We start from the raw sequence: 15,823 nt of genomic DNA, 5'->3' as shown, positions 1-15,823 counted from the left end.
AGGTTGTCCCATTTTTGGGATTCCCAGCTTCTTTTGGCCTTAACTATAGCACTCTTATATTTTGACCCCGCTTCTTTGATCGCTGGCCTGACATTGCTTTTAATGGCGGAGATAAGGCCAGTTTTAGCTGCTCGACAGCTTGCGTTAAATCATGGGTGTGGGGTTTACCAATCACCGTGGGCTTTTTGTTTTGATAAAAGAAAACGGCCATAGAGCCAAACAGGTCTTGGTGATTCTTAAAAATTCTCAAGTGGGGGTTGGGAGTGCCCTTTATCTCTACTGCTTGGTTTGCGACCATGAGGTATGGAATCATTTGGTGGTAAAGCATGGCCAGTTTTTCTTGTGACTGAGAGAATTCACCCCAGCGGACTCTCCTCCCTCCATTGGACTGAATCAGGCGCGGGTCTGGTGCAGGCAAATTATCAGATGCATTCCTGACATATGGTGTTGTTATTTCTAAAGTGAGAGCCTTGTGGTCGCTATCATAGCGAGGGCTGATTTTAGAGTCTATCACCCTATTCCATGATTTGGTATCTACCATAATGTAGTCAATAATGGAAGTGTTCCCCTGTCTATTAAAGGTGTGATTCCCTGGGGTATCAGATGTAGTGCATCCGTTACATGCTCTCAGTGAAAAGTTTAATGTGAGGGTGCATATCTGCAATACTAACGGGGTCCATGCCCTTGTTGGAGGGATATTGGGCTCTGGAATGGACCAATATATGTCCTGCTCACTAAGAGTAAACGTAATCAAGCCATTCGGGGATTCAAATTGGCAGTTGAAGTCTCCGCCAATGATTACCCCAAAGTTTGCAGGAATGGTTGAGAGAAAGGTAGTTAGCTGTTCAAAAGTGGTGGACTCTTGGTACTGGTCGAGAATACACATTAATTGAGACTATGCTTATTTTCGTGTGGAAGGAGAAAAGAACACAAAGGATGTCACGTGAAAAGCTCTCTAACTGTTTTGCTTCACAGCCCAGATGTACTCCGATCCAGGTACACAACCCCCAGATGGTCTGCCCTTCCCTGCATGGGTAGCTGGAATGCTAAACGACGCATAGCCCATTCCGTGTGTTTCATCCCTGGCCCATGTTTCTTAGAACATACAGATCTCATGTTGTTCTATAAAGAGTTCCCACTCTGGACTGTCCATTTTAGAGGATAGTCCAGCTATGTTCCAGGAAAGAAGCTGTAGGCTTGGAGAGCCCACTTGATTTAGGGGAACTGATGTCTTGGTTCTCTTGGGTGCCCCTGGGGCTTGGCAGCACTCCATCAGCTGCACTGGTCTTAATCTGGTGTTTGGATCATGTGGTCCCTTGGCAATAGAAGAGGAGTTAACTACATCCCGCAGTTCTGGATTGGATGTCTGCGTATCCTGTTGGAATAGATCAAGGATCGATGTGCTGGTAGTGACTAACTTCTGTTTACCCCTAACTAGTCTATGTTTTCTACCCTCATTGTCCAAGATCGGCACCTCATTCTGCTTCAGGGTGCCTCTCCTCTGTGCAGTCTCCCTCAACTGGGGCAGAGCCTCTCAGAGATAATCGGATTTTTCTTGTGGGAGCTCAATGCTCATAAGTCAATCTAAAGACTCAAGGGGGTTGAATCTGTTTGATACAGGGATGTTATAAAGTAAGGGGGATGGTTGATCCTGTTCTAAAGGAAAGAAATTATTTTCCTGCAGCCACTCCCCCCTCAGTTTACCATTTCTTCTTCTTACAGGTAGTATAAGGCCAGGGAGGTAGAAATAGCCTAATGGTAATTAACTAATGCTCCCCTATCCCTGTGATGATAACGGTCTAAAAGGGATTCCACAATCATTGTATTTCTAAAGTTAATCACAATGCAGTCACCAGTGATATCTTTCAGTCTCCAGCCCACCCAGCCCACCCTGCGAATCATGAGGATTTCGCTTACATCTCTATGTGAGAATTGTTTGTGGTTGGCTAGCCAGTGTAAGCATTTGTTTTTTATGTCGAAATCCGATTCTCTACTCCCCATTTTCAGCTCCGGGACTCCTGCTAATATAACTACATAAGGGGTTGAGGCCGGGGGAAGGTTTATACACGGTAGAGCTAGCCCTGGATCATGACTTCCCTCGTATGGGACACTCTTTTGTCTGGGCCTCTCGCGAGGACAGTTGCTTGCTTGTGACCTTGCTGTGATTAGATCATTGTTTCTTCCTATCTGTGCCCCCTGTTTATGCCCCTGGCAATGAGTACTCTTTCCTTTTCCTAGCCCCTCTAAATTACTCAAACGTTTACCCTCGCCCTCCTGGTTAAGGTGTATTGCCATACTAGAGGTGGGCATGTTATCTATTATTAGGGGTTGAGGATTAGTTCTTGGGGGGGGCGATTTTAGGTTCACAGGGTTAACCAGTTCCTTTTCCCTCAGAGCAGCCTCTGTCCTGTCCACCCATAGTTCCATCAATTTGGTGAGCTTATCTACCCGTTCCCAAAACATCTTTAGCTTGTCCTTCACAATAGTCCTTACTTGGACCTGTATGTCCACCACCACGTCCGTGACCCAAGCTGGCTGCTCCAAGTGTTCCTGGCCCAGCCTCCCCCAATTCACCAAACATCGCATGGTCCATAGTTTGTTTGTAGCGTTTTGGCCACGTTGGTGCAGCGGTTTTGGTCTTTCTTGTTTTTTTGGGCGAGCACCTTCTGGATATGGCACATTCACACTGCCCGGTGCACAGATCCTTGAGTGGGAAATTGGGGGTTCCTGGGCAATAGACAATGAAGATCCTGTTTCGTCATGGAGACTGATGGGTTGGGCTAGATCAGGGGTAAGTGACAATCGTCTTTCAGTTAATTCAATCTCTGTGGCGACTATACCAATAGCTCTCTGTAGCATCCTGTCTATTGAAGTTGGTTAGGGAGAGGAAGCCAGTTGCGTTAGTGCCGCATGAGATTTCCCCACACCAATTCGCCTACCCATGTTTACAGGGGGGTCAGAGTAATACCTGAAAGAGTTATGTGTCTGGAGCTGGATTCACTGACCTTGCAATTATTGTTGCTGGATCTAAATTTCTGAGAACCTTCGATCTCCCCTTAGAAACCAAAGGGGGGGTGGCCCAGCCCTGCCTCATCCGGCCGCTGACGGGTGCAGACGGGCCCGCCCTTGGCCTGGGCTTTGCCCGGGCGCGGCCCAGGCACACCCAAACGCGTCCCGCGGTGTGGGAGCCCGTGAGCCCTTAAAAGTGCCTCCTGGTGTGAAACAAAGCGCTGGCGCCTCCCACCGGTGCTAGAAACCCTGGTGGCTGTGGTCCCCTGTTAGCTCTAGTCTGCGGCTGGCAGCACGACGGCGTCAAACAAAGACGGACTCCCGCAGTGCGGGAGCCTGCGAGCTCTTAAAGCGCCTCCTGGCGCGAAGCAAAGCGTTGGCGCCACCCACCGGCGCTAGGGACCCTGTTGGTTGTGGTCCCCTGTTAGCTCTAGTCTGCGGCTGGCAGCACAATGGCGTCAAACAAAGACGGACTCCCACGGTGCGGGAGCCCAAGAGCCCTTAAAAGCACCTCCTGGTTCGAAGCAAAGCGTTGGCACCACCCACCAGCGCTAGGGGCCCTGATGGTTGTGGTCCCCTGTTAGCTCTAGTCTGCGGCTGGCAGCATGACGGCGTCAAACAAAGACGGACTCCCCACACTATGATTCACTGCTTCAGGAAACTGGTGTAGTTGTTGGTCAGTGTGTTTGAGAAAATTAGGGTGCCTGTGACATCCAGACTCAGTAATAATCCTCATTAGGCGCACCCCATATGACTATGCAGCAGTTAGGGTCCAACTGCACCAGTTACCTTGCCACCACATTCAGCAGCATCGCCAGTCACCAAAATGGTGCCATTGTGTCCAATATGAGACATGTTAGGTTCCAGTTGGAACCAAACATTCAGACCCCCATTTCTACTTGGGCCCAGTCAACAGGGGTAAGATCAACAGATGCTCATGCATCAAACGGAGTGGCCAGGTGAAGATAGGTAATCTGTTGGAATGATAGTACATGGTGACAAAACGAGCAGACCATTCACTGCATGTTCTCCCCTCCGCCAACTTAATCCCACCACCAGGGATATAACATAGACCCCTCAATCCCCTATGGTGCAGGTGGGCCCCCAACCCTTGAATTGGACACCAACCCTGCAGTGGGGCTCATTCAGCCCAAGGCCAATGTATATTGGTGACATATGCGAGTCCTGGGGGCCCTCATTGCATTCTGCAGGGGGACCCCAATTATTTTCAATATACCACTGCCCACCACCTAACCTTGAGTACCACTCTCCCACTCTGCAACAGCAGCCTATTAAGCAGAGGTCCAAAGACAGTTGGCAAGGCACATTTGGAAGTTATCAGCAGAGCACAGCCTCAACAGCCAGTCTGCCATCAACAGGTAGATGCTCTTTGGGGAATTTTCGACTGCAGTTCATGTGAATGGACCAATCAGCAGGCGAACAGCATAAACCATCACACACTTCTCTCTATACCCACAACAACAAACATGGCTCATCTCACTCATGATATCCTGTATTACTGAATCAGCACAATGCTCATTGATATGGGGGTTGATGATTGGAAAGTTCCTGCTTAGATTTCAACACTAGATCTGTAGTGCCCAGACTCTTCAAGGAGAGAAAGCTCACAAAGTGAAACCTGGTGGTGGAATACACAGAAATTAGGAACAACCAAAAATGCTGTGGTGTTGGGCAGTTTAAAGAGCTATGGTCAAGCATTTGCTCACACCTGCAAATGTCTCCACTCTGAATGTGCTAGAGATCAGATATTCAATCTGATTTTATTGGGTGAACCATGTATTCAATATATGTGACCCACCAAGCACTTCTTTTAATGAGGCATATGGGCTTGTATATTCAAAATGTACCACCCTTGGTTCACCATGATCAAAATCCTTTACAGTGCCTAGATTTTCCCAGTGATGAATAAATAAACAACCTACTAACATATTTATCTCTTCAGAGGCTTTATGTCTGAATATCACCATCAAAGATACAGTCCTACAAAAATATTTTAATCAAACATCAACCACCAAATTATCATAAAGATAAGCATACTGATAAATATAGATACTTAACTTCATACCGTAAAGTTCTGTATAGTTTACTGAGCTAACTATAACTTGTGCCTCCTCCTAAACATAGTGATTTGTAAATGGTGCATCATATAACTTTCAAAATGCACAATTACACATGCTTCCAAGGATTACTCTGCTTTCATGCTATGAACCTATATGTGTACATTGAGTAACTCTATGCTGGATATGACTATGATTTTATCAGTAATGTCATCAATGATGTCATTTGAGATGTCATGAATCATGTTATTTAACATGTCATTAGTGATGTAATATGTAAGGGCATAAGCAGTGCATGGCATGGGTGCAGGTTATAGTTAACTCATTAAATAATTAACTGGTGATTGTCAGTGTTTTTTTGTTTTTTAAAAATACTTTTTATCTTATTTCATCAAATGACTATACCATCACTTTAACCTTTGCTTTTTTCAGAGTCCACCTCTGAGTGGTCCTAGTTAAATTTGCCTTTCCATAGGAGGTTTTTGGTTTTGTTAACCCTTTCAGTGCGTCGGGTGACTGGGAGCTGTCTGACGCACCAGTGCTCAAGTGTCTCGGACGGCTCCCAGCCGTTCACGCACTTGGCACTGGAAATCCCTCTGGTGCGGGCACCAGAGGGATTTCCTTTTCACCCCAACAGCCTCGAGAGCTGGGAAAGGGCTTCCCCAGCTCCCGAGGCTGTCTCTTTGGTTTTTCTGCAAAGACTATCAGCACGCACGTCGCTCTGACGTAATTGTAGAGAAACTGAAACTGAAATGAGCTGTGCCGGCCCAAATGTCCTATAACACAGCGTTCCCCTCAGTCTCCTGAGTAAAATGATACCTCACTTGTGTGGACAATGGCCTGTGACTGGGATGGGCCAAAAACATAGGGCATTAAGGGTTTAGCACAGCAAATTCTAAGCGCTACATTTCTGCATGGGACAGCCACACAAATGAGGTATCAAGGGGAATGCTGGGTGGTAGGACATTTGTGCTGGCACGGTGATCCAAAACAAAAATGTGTGGAAAAAGTGATTGTTTCAGCTGAATTTGAAGTTTGAAGGAAATTCTGGGTAGGAAAACATTGGGGATCCACCCAAGCCATACCTCCCTGGACTCTCCAGGGTGTCTAGTTTCAGAAATGTGTGGGTTTGGTTGGTTTCTCTAGATGGCCGCCAATCCTGGGGCCAAAAATCCAGGTGCTCCCCCTTGAAAAATCAGGTCGTTTTGTGATAGGTCATTTTGATGTCTCTACAAAACGTGTTGGGCCTTTGCCTGTCACGGGTATTTGGCCCACCCACGAGCGATGTACCATTTTTATCAGGATACCTGGGGGAGCACTGGGTGGTATGAACTTTGTGTCTGTTGGTGATCCCACAACCTTCCCACACAGAAAGTTAAGAAAAATTGGATTTTTTTTCAGCTACATTTGAGGTTTGCAGGGGATTCTGGATCGGAAAAACATTGGGTGATCCACGCAAGCCATACCTCCCTGGACTTTCCAGGGTGTCTAGTTTTCAGAAACATGTGGGTTTGGTAGGTTACCCTAGATGGCCGCCGAGGCCAAAAACCCAGGTGCCCCCCTTTCCAAACCAGGTCGTTTTGTGATTGGTAATTTTGATTTATGCACAAAAGGTTTTGGGCCTTTTCCTGTCACGGGTACTTGGCCCACCCACACAAGTGAGGTACCATTTGTATCGGGAGACTATGGAGGATGTAGGGTGGGTGTAAGTTTTTGGATCCATGCAGATTCCAGAACTTTCCATCATAGGAAATGTGAGGAAAACTTGTTTTTTTAAAAGAATTTGGGATTTGTAGGGGATTCAGGGTAACAGAATCTGGTGACAGCCACACAAGTCACCCCATCCTAGATTCCTGGGTGTCTAGTTTTAAAAAATGTATAGGTTTACTAGGTTTCTGTTGTATTCTAGCTATGTTGTAGTTTATGTCACCCATCGCTCCACCAGTGGAACTTTGTAAGAATGATGTAATATAGAATGTTGGTGTCTGGAAACCACAGTTGGAGAAGGGCTGAGCAGCATGCTGGCTGCTTCTGGTGGGGCTAGTCTTGGACTGAACATCTTTACTTGTAACTACCTAATAAATACTCCTGAAATACTACAACCTGCGTGGAGTTAATCACTACAGTTTCCTTAGGTGCCGCAGAGATAGGGTCTGAAATCCACAGCTAGGCACTTTGCAATAAAAGGTCCGTTTTCACTGTAAAAATGTGGTGTGTTCACATTGTGTTTTGGCCCATTTCCTGTTGCAGGAACTAGGCCTACCCAGACAAGTGAGGTACCATTGTTACTGGGAGGCTTTGGGGAATGCGGGGTGAGTGTAATTTTGTGGACCCATGCAGATTCAAGAACTTTCCCTCACAGAAATGTGAGGAAAATAACTTGTTTTCGTTTTACAAAATTTGAGGTTTGCAAGGGATTCTGGGTAACAGAACCTGGTGAGAGCCACACAAGTCACTCCTTCCTAGATTCCCCCGGGTGTCTAGCTTTCAAAAAGGTATAGGTTTGCTAGGTTTTTCTAGGTGCCGGCAGAGCTAGGGTTCAAAAGCAACATCTAGACACTTTACAAAAAAAGGGTCTGTTTTCACTGTAAAAATGTGGTGTCCCCACATTGCGTTTTGGCCCATTTCCTATCGCGGGCAGTAGGCCTATCCACACAAATGAGATAGCATTTATATCGGGAGACTTTGGGAAATGCTGGGTGGGTGAAATGTTGTGGATCCATGCAGATTCCAGACCTTTACATCACAGAAATGTGAGGAACATGTGTTTTTTAACAAAGTTTGAGGTTTGCAAGGGAATCTGGGTAACATAACCTGGTGAGAGCCACGCATGTCACTCTATCCTGGATTCCCCTGGGTGTCTAGTTTTCAAAAATGTATACGTTTTCTAGGTTTCCCTAGGTGCCGGCAGAGCTAGGGTTCAAAATCCACAGCTAGACACTTTGCAAAAAAGGGTCAGTTTTCACTGTAAAAAATGTGGCATATCCACGTTGTGTTTCACTGGCACTAGGCCTACCCACACAAGTGCGGTACAATTTTTATCGGGAGACTTAGGGAAACACATAATTGTGGAGCAACTGTTATTACCTATTGACTTTCTATGCATTTCTGTCTTCCTAATGTAAGACAATATGTAAAAAAGAAGTCACTTTGAAAAATGTCATTTAATTCACATGCTAGTATGGGTACCCACAATTTCGGAGATATGCAAATAACTACAGCTTCTAAATTCCAAATTGTGTTCCCATTTTAGAAATAGATAGGTATCCTTGATACCTATTTTTCACTCTTTATACTTTACCAAATGAATTTCTATATACCAGGTACACAATGAAAAACCATTGCAAGGCGCAGGTCAGTTATTAGCTCTGGGTTCCTCAGGTTCTTGGTGAACCTACAAGTCCTATATATCCCCACAACCAGAAGAGTCCAGTGGATGTAACGATATATTGCTTACAAAATTCTGTCATACCTAGAAGAAGTTACAGGTGAAAACGTTGGCACAAATGGCTGTTTTTTCAACTCATTTTCAATATTTCTTATTTTCAACTGTTAGTTTCTATTAAAAAAACCTTGAAGGATCTACACAAATGACCCCTTGCTGAATTCAGAATTTTGTCTACTTTTTAGAAATGTATAGGATCCATTATTGATTTCATACCCATTTTTAACACAAACTGGAAAGAGGTTGAAAGCACAAGAAGTAGCAAAAATTGTCCCAGTAAAATGTCAAAACCGTGTAGAAAATATTCGTTTTCTGACAAAAGTCTGTCTGTCCCTGAAAACTTGGAAGATGGTTATTTCAGCACCACAAACCGTTTGTTGATACCCTTGCAGAGAAAAAATCAGATGCTTTCTTCTGCAGCACTTTTCCCTCATTTTTCCTTAAAAAAGCAAAGCTGTATTTTGGCTTGTTTCTGGGACCCTCCAAGGGAATCCACAAACCCTGGGTACCTTTAAACTTCCCATGATGTTAGTAGAAAAGGACACAATTTTGGCGTTGATACCTTATGTGGACAAAAATGTAAAGGGGCCTAGGCGCGAACTACCCCAAATAGCCAAGAAAAGGCTTAGCACAGGGGGGAAAGGCTTAGCAGCTAAAGGGTTTATTACTTTGCCACTTTTTGACGAATTTGGATGAATATTCACATTCCAAAAAAGGTTGATCGACCTCAGTTGCTTCCTGGAAAGTTTTGAATTATCCATCAAGCAGTGGCCGAGAAAAGGGGGCATTCCAAAACACATTTTCTCCATGCAATTTCCCATAGGAATTTTAGAAAGCTTTTTAGAAAAGACAGCTCAGCAGAATTACATTAAATTTGACAGAAAGCTAGATCTTTACTAAAAAAGTGTGTTTTTTGTCATTTGGTGCAAATGTGTTCAGTGGTTTTCGAAAAAGAATTAAGGTGCTTACTGCAATGTATATCTCCCACTAGTGCAAGGGGGCCAGGGTATCCATACCCTGCCCCCTTATACCTTATTTTGTATTTGTCCTATCATGGTGGAAGCATCATTTCTATTGATTTTGCGTCTAACCAATCTGATCATTCGGTACTGCAAGACTGGGGCTGGACCTACATGACAAAAGCGGCCGATGAGAAAAATGCCTTCTCGGTCAGTCAGAGACCAGGCCCTGAGCCTAACCCATTGCATATATCTGACAACTGTGTCCAGCAGGGGTTGACAGACCACTCAGCGGGAGATGCAGGGAACTTTAGGATGTGATATAGGATTTAAAACCCCCAAATAGTCCCTGAAAAATACAAGGGTTGAAGCAATGTTATGGCTGGCTTTGGTTATGCTTAGAAAACACGTCAGAAATTCCCTTTAAAAAACATAGTTAAGGTGCAATTATGGTTACAAAGTCAAATTGAAAAACCACTGATATCGGCAAGTTATGGTTAGGAAAACAACCCATAACTCGCACAACAGCCTGGAAAACCATAACTTGAACACCATGCTGTATCTAAATCTTTCTCCCACAGTCCTGCAGTTTGCTAGCACAGCTTTCTTGCCATGCTGCCCATGATGAGTAATATGTGTTTTTCAAACATAGAATGAAAAAAGACAAGTCAGTTGTCTTCACTTCGAATTTGTGAGCTTCAGCTTGCACAGATACACATTAATGTAAGCAGGGTCACTGATCTACCCAACTAGCTTGCATGTTATCCTCAAAGGTGCAGTCCGCAGCAATGATATTGATGGAGAGATTGCAGATCTCTTATACGAAGTGGTTTCATCAGTGCCAGTGAAGAGATGTGGTTGATGATGTAATTGACGTTGTCACATGTACTGTAATTATTTATATTTTCTGTATATTATATAAGTGATTCCATTTGTCCTCTTTGCAACAACAAATTGGCATCCTTTGCTGATGCCTACTGCCTTCCCCACAATTTGTTGCAATTCAACTAAAGATATTTTTATCAATATGTACATATGTTTATGTATAATTCATTTTTCTTTTTGAATCTCTCAAATAATTATTCTGACATATTTCTTTTTTAACCTCAGAGATGAAAAGGGAGATCTACGATGTGATGATGTCCCCAGACACATTGTAGGAAAACCTGTGCCTCAGGGATCCGAATCGCCAAATTCATTTCTTGATCAGGAGTACCGGAAGCACTTTAATGTTGTAGAAGAAGATGCCATCCTTTACTGCTATGAATACGAGAAAGGGAGGGCAAGCGTCCCTGCAGGGAGGAGAGAAAGCACCCCCACGTATGGTAAGAGGAAGAACCTCCGTTCTTTGAAAACAAAGCACATTATGGTATCAGATACTTTGATCAGAATTGTATTTTCCTATTTAAATAGATATCACACTTTTGGTACAAACATCTCAGCTCTAACAGACTGGTAATTAAATATGAGCTTCATTTATGAAAAGTGTCAAAATTGTTGCATCACTGCGTGAAAACAGCGATGCAACACTTTTTAGTGCGCCCTGCTTGCGACACTATAGATGAGCTGCATTTACTGTACGGCGCTCCATGTCACAAGGATTTACAGATACATCAGTATTCCTGACATATCTGTATATGCAAAAGTGATGCATTGCCGGGGTGTGCCTGAAAACAGATGCAACTCCAGCAATGTGTCCTATCACATGGTGCAAGCCCCGTGTGAAAGGGCCCGCATCAGTCTTACGCCTGCTGTAAGACGCAGTGGTGTCCTAGAAGTGTTGCAGTGAAATCACATAGATTTCACTGCAACACTTCTACGAGACATTTTTGCGGGGAAACGCCCACCCTCCATACATTATACCTGACGCAGGTATAAGGTAGCACAGGGCTTTACAGAGTGGTGCATCTGTTTAGATGCGTCACTTTGTAAATATGGCACATTTTTTACGAGGCTGAAGCGTCTCAAAAATGTACGCAACCGCCGGCTCAAAGGGCTCATAAATAAGCCCCTATATATTTACTACTTTTTGTTTAAAAAGAATATAACTTATGTACTAAGTTTATCAAGTTTCATCCTCATTGCTTATTTGACAAAACTCCGGAGTGTAAAAACGTGGAAGGGCTTAGCAAAGTGATGTGAATGAATGTTAGGCCATCGATAACATGCTCAGTGGCAGTTGATTGCTGTGCATATGTATATATGGGGAGAATGAGCAAACGCCGGCAGTCAAGTCAAGACATTTTAGGCAAGGAGCATGCAATTATTCTGTCAATGACAGAGAACCTGGCATCCACGCAGACCATTGAAAGATTTAAACAATTCTTGTGAGGTAAGTCGTTTATTTTGAGAAGAATCACAAGCCTTCGCCTACAAAATTAGCGGGTGTGGGCATTGTAAAGTGTATGCAGGATTGCAAGAAAATACATTCTTAGTGGGCACAATGCAAAAGCAGAAGGCTTCTTAAGACCACCTTTACATGAATGCGTACAGGAAAATGGCAAAGGTGGGAGGGACAACAAATTAGGAGTGTCGAGGTTTGGCTTGGCGTTTTGGACGGCAATGTCATTATGGCATCAGTAAACTAAAAGACAAGCCAGTTGTCATGTGTGCCATAAATGTGGCCTTGATTCTCATTATAGATGGTAAATAGTAAGTAATTTATTCATTCATGTTCGATTAATTAAAACCATTACATGACTAAGAACTGTACAATACATTTTCACTTGCAATAAAACAATAACTACTACAACCAAAATGAAGCAGCATTATATTCTATTGAATCAAACACAAGATGTGCCTGCAATGCACATCCTGGACTCACGTCTTTGAAGGTGCTCTCATATGTGATAATGATAAATAGGACACTCAGTGAAATAAAATATTTGTCCAGGGTCATACAATTTGGTCAAACGGGGAAGCTAGGATTAATCCCAGGCTTTCTGGTTTCACTTTATGCAATTTAGCAAGTATATGACTATTTTCTTTCTCTCCTTTTTAACATTAAAGGTTTATATTTTGGTTGTTTTTGTTTTAATTCTTGGTGCTGAACAAGAGCCAGGTCTCTAGCTCTAGCTTTACCTGGGGTTTTCAGTGGCTTGCCCCTCTCTAAAAATGGCAGTGAAAAGCACTGCATAATGGTACATATGGATGTGGCAAAATGTTCTGAATATTTGGTGAAGGAGAAGGAATGAAAGTGTACAATGAAAAGGCGAAGATTGTTAACATACAACATTGTCCCAAAAGGTATCATTAAACATCAATTTAAGATAATTTGTACAAACAATGAATTGTATAGTGCATTTTCCTACATATCACTGCACTGTGATCCAGGCGGCTTACTCTTATCTCACCTTTTGTTTTTTTCCTCAGTTCCATTCTTAGGGCCTCATTTATAGTATGGCAGATGGCCCGTTGTTTGTCAGGGTATTGGAGTACATTACTTCTGCCATTCTGGCTAGACTAATGGCCGCCATATTTAAAGTTCTCCGCCAGCCTTAAGGAGATCTCTGAGTCTTCAGAGGAGAACATCTTCCTGACACAACACCTCCTTTGAAGGCACTGAGGCTGCTGAGCAAACTTTCTTACAAGCTGCCAACATTTTGACCCTGAAAAACTGGGAATGTTCGCCCAAGGTGTAGGAGTCCTTTTTAAGGAGTCCTGACAAAAAGTACATCAGAGCATCTCTAAATCGAGTGCCTGATGCAGCTACACTGAGGGCTCCAACTCTGTTTCAGCTGGTGGAACTGGTTTCAGCTAATGGAACCAACAGAGGCAATACCATCAGAAACATGGTGGTCTACTGGCTCTAAACAGAGCAGTCAAACTATTAGTTTGACAGACAGCGTACTCTGCCACATTGGTACCCTATCTGTAAAACTCTAAATCAGGCCCTTACTCTCAGACTTGAACCCTGGCATCTTTTGCCACCCACTCTAGCTCTGTCCACTTTCTGTTACCAAGCTGTAGGGATACTCTGGACCAACGAGTTACCTACCTCAACACAATGTGCAGACAAAGGAAAAGAGATGGTGAGATATGATAAGACTGGTGGAGGAAGGGAAGCAGCAATACAAATGTTGTAGGTTACTAGAGCATCACACAGTTCTTCTTTTCTGACACCCACACACATCAAATGTCCCTGGTAGAGCAAGGTAAAGAGGGAAGTGATTGCGGGAGAGTGCTCATAGTTGTTCCAAAAGTGACAGGGAGGATTCAAGGAAAAACAAACCCTTATCAATCACAACATTGAGACAATCTATTGTTATGCGAGTGGGGCACCCAAGGATATCTGTAAGCTCAGGAAGAGAGGCCTGGAGAAGGCACTGAGGATTCCATAGTAATAGAAGAGCTGCAGTCATTAAAAAGGTGACATCCTCTTCTAAAGGAGTAGCCCCCAATCTTCCTGTTAAGGTTGCAACAGAAGGCAATTTGGGGTTTTATTGGAGAAGTTTGTTAGGATCTCCCTTAAATTTGGTAACATATGAAACTACTCTGTCTCGTACACAAGCTCCTACACAAGCCTCTTAAATCTTCATAGAGATTCTCTGAAATGTTGAATCCTGAGTAGCAAAATACAGACCGCATGCCTGCTCTGGTCCCAAATGTTAAGCTAGATGTTCCAGCTGTTCAGTCCAGCATGGGATTGTTTCTGCTTTTAATTAAGCCTCTATTCTTGCTCATGCAATTGCCAATAATAGTGCTGAATAGATACTTCCACAATGCAGCAGACCTTTGGTAAGGGTTCCATTACCCCTAGCAAGTCACTTGTGACTCCATTCCTGTCTTCTCAGGCACCAGGATGAAATACAAGCCTCAATTCAAGAACATTGCTAATCCTTCATCCCATGCAGACTCTCACCTCAACCAAAGTATAGTCAAGTGGATCAATTCAAGCTTGTCAGATTACACATCAAGGTGACAGCACAAGTGCTTGCAGTGAAGGTCTAACCACCAAAAATTGGAAACAACCTGCACTGGTGTCTGCAAACCTTTACCAGAATACCAAGCACAAACATTCCAGGAAATCTATTTCTGCTGTGACTGATACATTTTTGGCTGGAGGGTATATGTCATGTAACTTGACTGCTGAGACACCCACTAGAGTTGGCCAAGTATATTAGGATGGGACAACTTCTTTAAGGCCATGAATAGCACAACATGTTATTCTCCCCTCTGGCAGATATGTCCAACTAAAACATTTATACCAACAGTAATTGAGAAAATGCTCAGAATCTGATTTACACTGAACTGCCTAATCAACCTGATTGAGATCGAGGGAACACAGAAGCAGTCAAAAGAAGCATCAACTAGGATTGAGCTGTTTATTGCTGTACTAATCTGAAATAATACTCCAATGAGCATGCTTCCTAAGATTATTATAATGACCAAGCTGCTCTGTCTATTGCGGCTTGAAATGAAATGAAATGAAAAAAATATTTAATAAAGCGCACTGCTACCAAGCGGCTTCCTGGCGCTGGGGACCTGGTCAAAGCTCACAGAGGGGATCCGGGGAACCTATGAGGAAAAGGCCTGGGTGAAAAGAAAAGTTTTGAGGGCTTTTCGAAAGTGGGTGTAAATGGGAATGGAACGGATATGGAGGGGCTTGCCTCATACACCTCCATTGGGAAGCTAACAAAGCAAATAACACTTCAGCTTCAATAGCTACCACACAACTAAAACCAAACACTTAGTCAGATCAGCTTCACAGTGACAGAGGTTTAAGATAAAATATCAGAAATTGAAGCAATTGCATCAGTATAAATACTTCTAAATTCATTGCAGACCAGATAACTGGGTTTACCAGCAAGTTGGATGACCTTGAAAACTGGCAAGGCTGTAGCATTTTTGAATATTTGGTATTAAGCGAGGAGCCATGGCACAAACTCTAATATTTTAATTAAGGACCTTTTGAAATAAGCATTTCCCAATTGAACAAATTGTACTTTAAGACTTAACTGCAGTGTGCTCACCAAATCACATTCTGACTGTGCCAAAACTCTAGATGATTTCTTGTTTTCCTGGATAATATTTGGAATTTTATGCTTTTTAAATCATCTTATCAGGTGGCCCATCCCTATGAATTGTTTACTGTTGATGGTTACTCTTTTGCAACTCGACTGCCAAACCCTTGCTGGAAGGAAGATAATGATTATGCGAGCTAATCATCAGCTTTCAGTAAGTGGAGCTTGAGATGCCCCTACATGAATCAGTTAACTAACAATTTGTTACTGTGGCATTACCCATTACTGTTGATCAAAGGTGGCCCATTAGGAAAGGTTAGAGGTGCTGCAGTATAACAGATGTAAGTATCGTAACTTTTGCTCTGACTG

General features: G+C 43.4%; 1 protein-coding gene across 5 annotated transcripts in view; it reads left to right on the top strand.

The window, feature by feature from the left end:
* CNKSR2 (connector enhancer of kinase suppressor of Ras 2) overlaps positions 1 to 15,823 on the top strand; it is a 1,692,689-nt gene that overhangs the window by 1,075,197 nt on the left and 601,669 nt on the right. For all 5 annotated transcript variants that reach the window (XM_085622481.1, XM_085622480.1, XM_085622479.1 and 2 more), the window contains one exon: positions 10,602 to 10,816. In XM_085622481.1, coding sequence (XP_085478607.1) covers positions 10,602 to 10,816 — 215 coding nt within the window. The remainder of the gene's footprint in view (positions 1 to 10,601; positions 10,817 to 15,823) is intronic.

Source organism: Triturus cristatus, chromosome 8, assembly GCF_964204655.1.
Source record: "Triturus cristatus chromosome 8, aTriCri1.1, whole genome shotgun sequence".
NCBI classification, from domain to species: Eukaryota; Metazoa; Chordata; class Amphibia; order Caudata; family Salamandridae; genus Triturus; species Triturus cristatus.
This window is presented reverse-complemented; position numbering and strand designations above follow the sequence as displayed.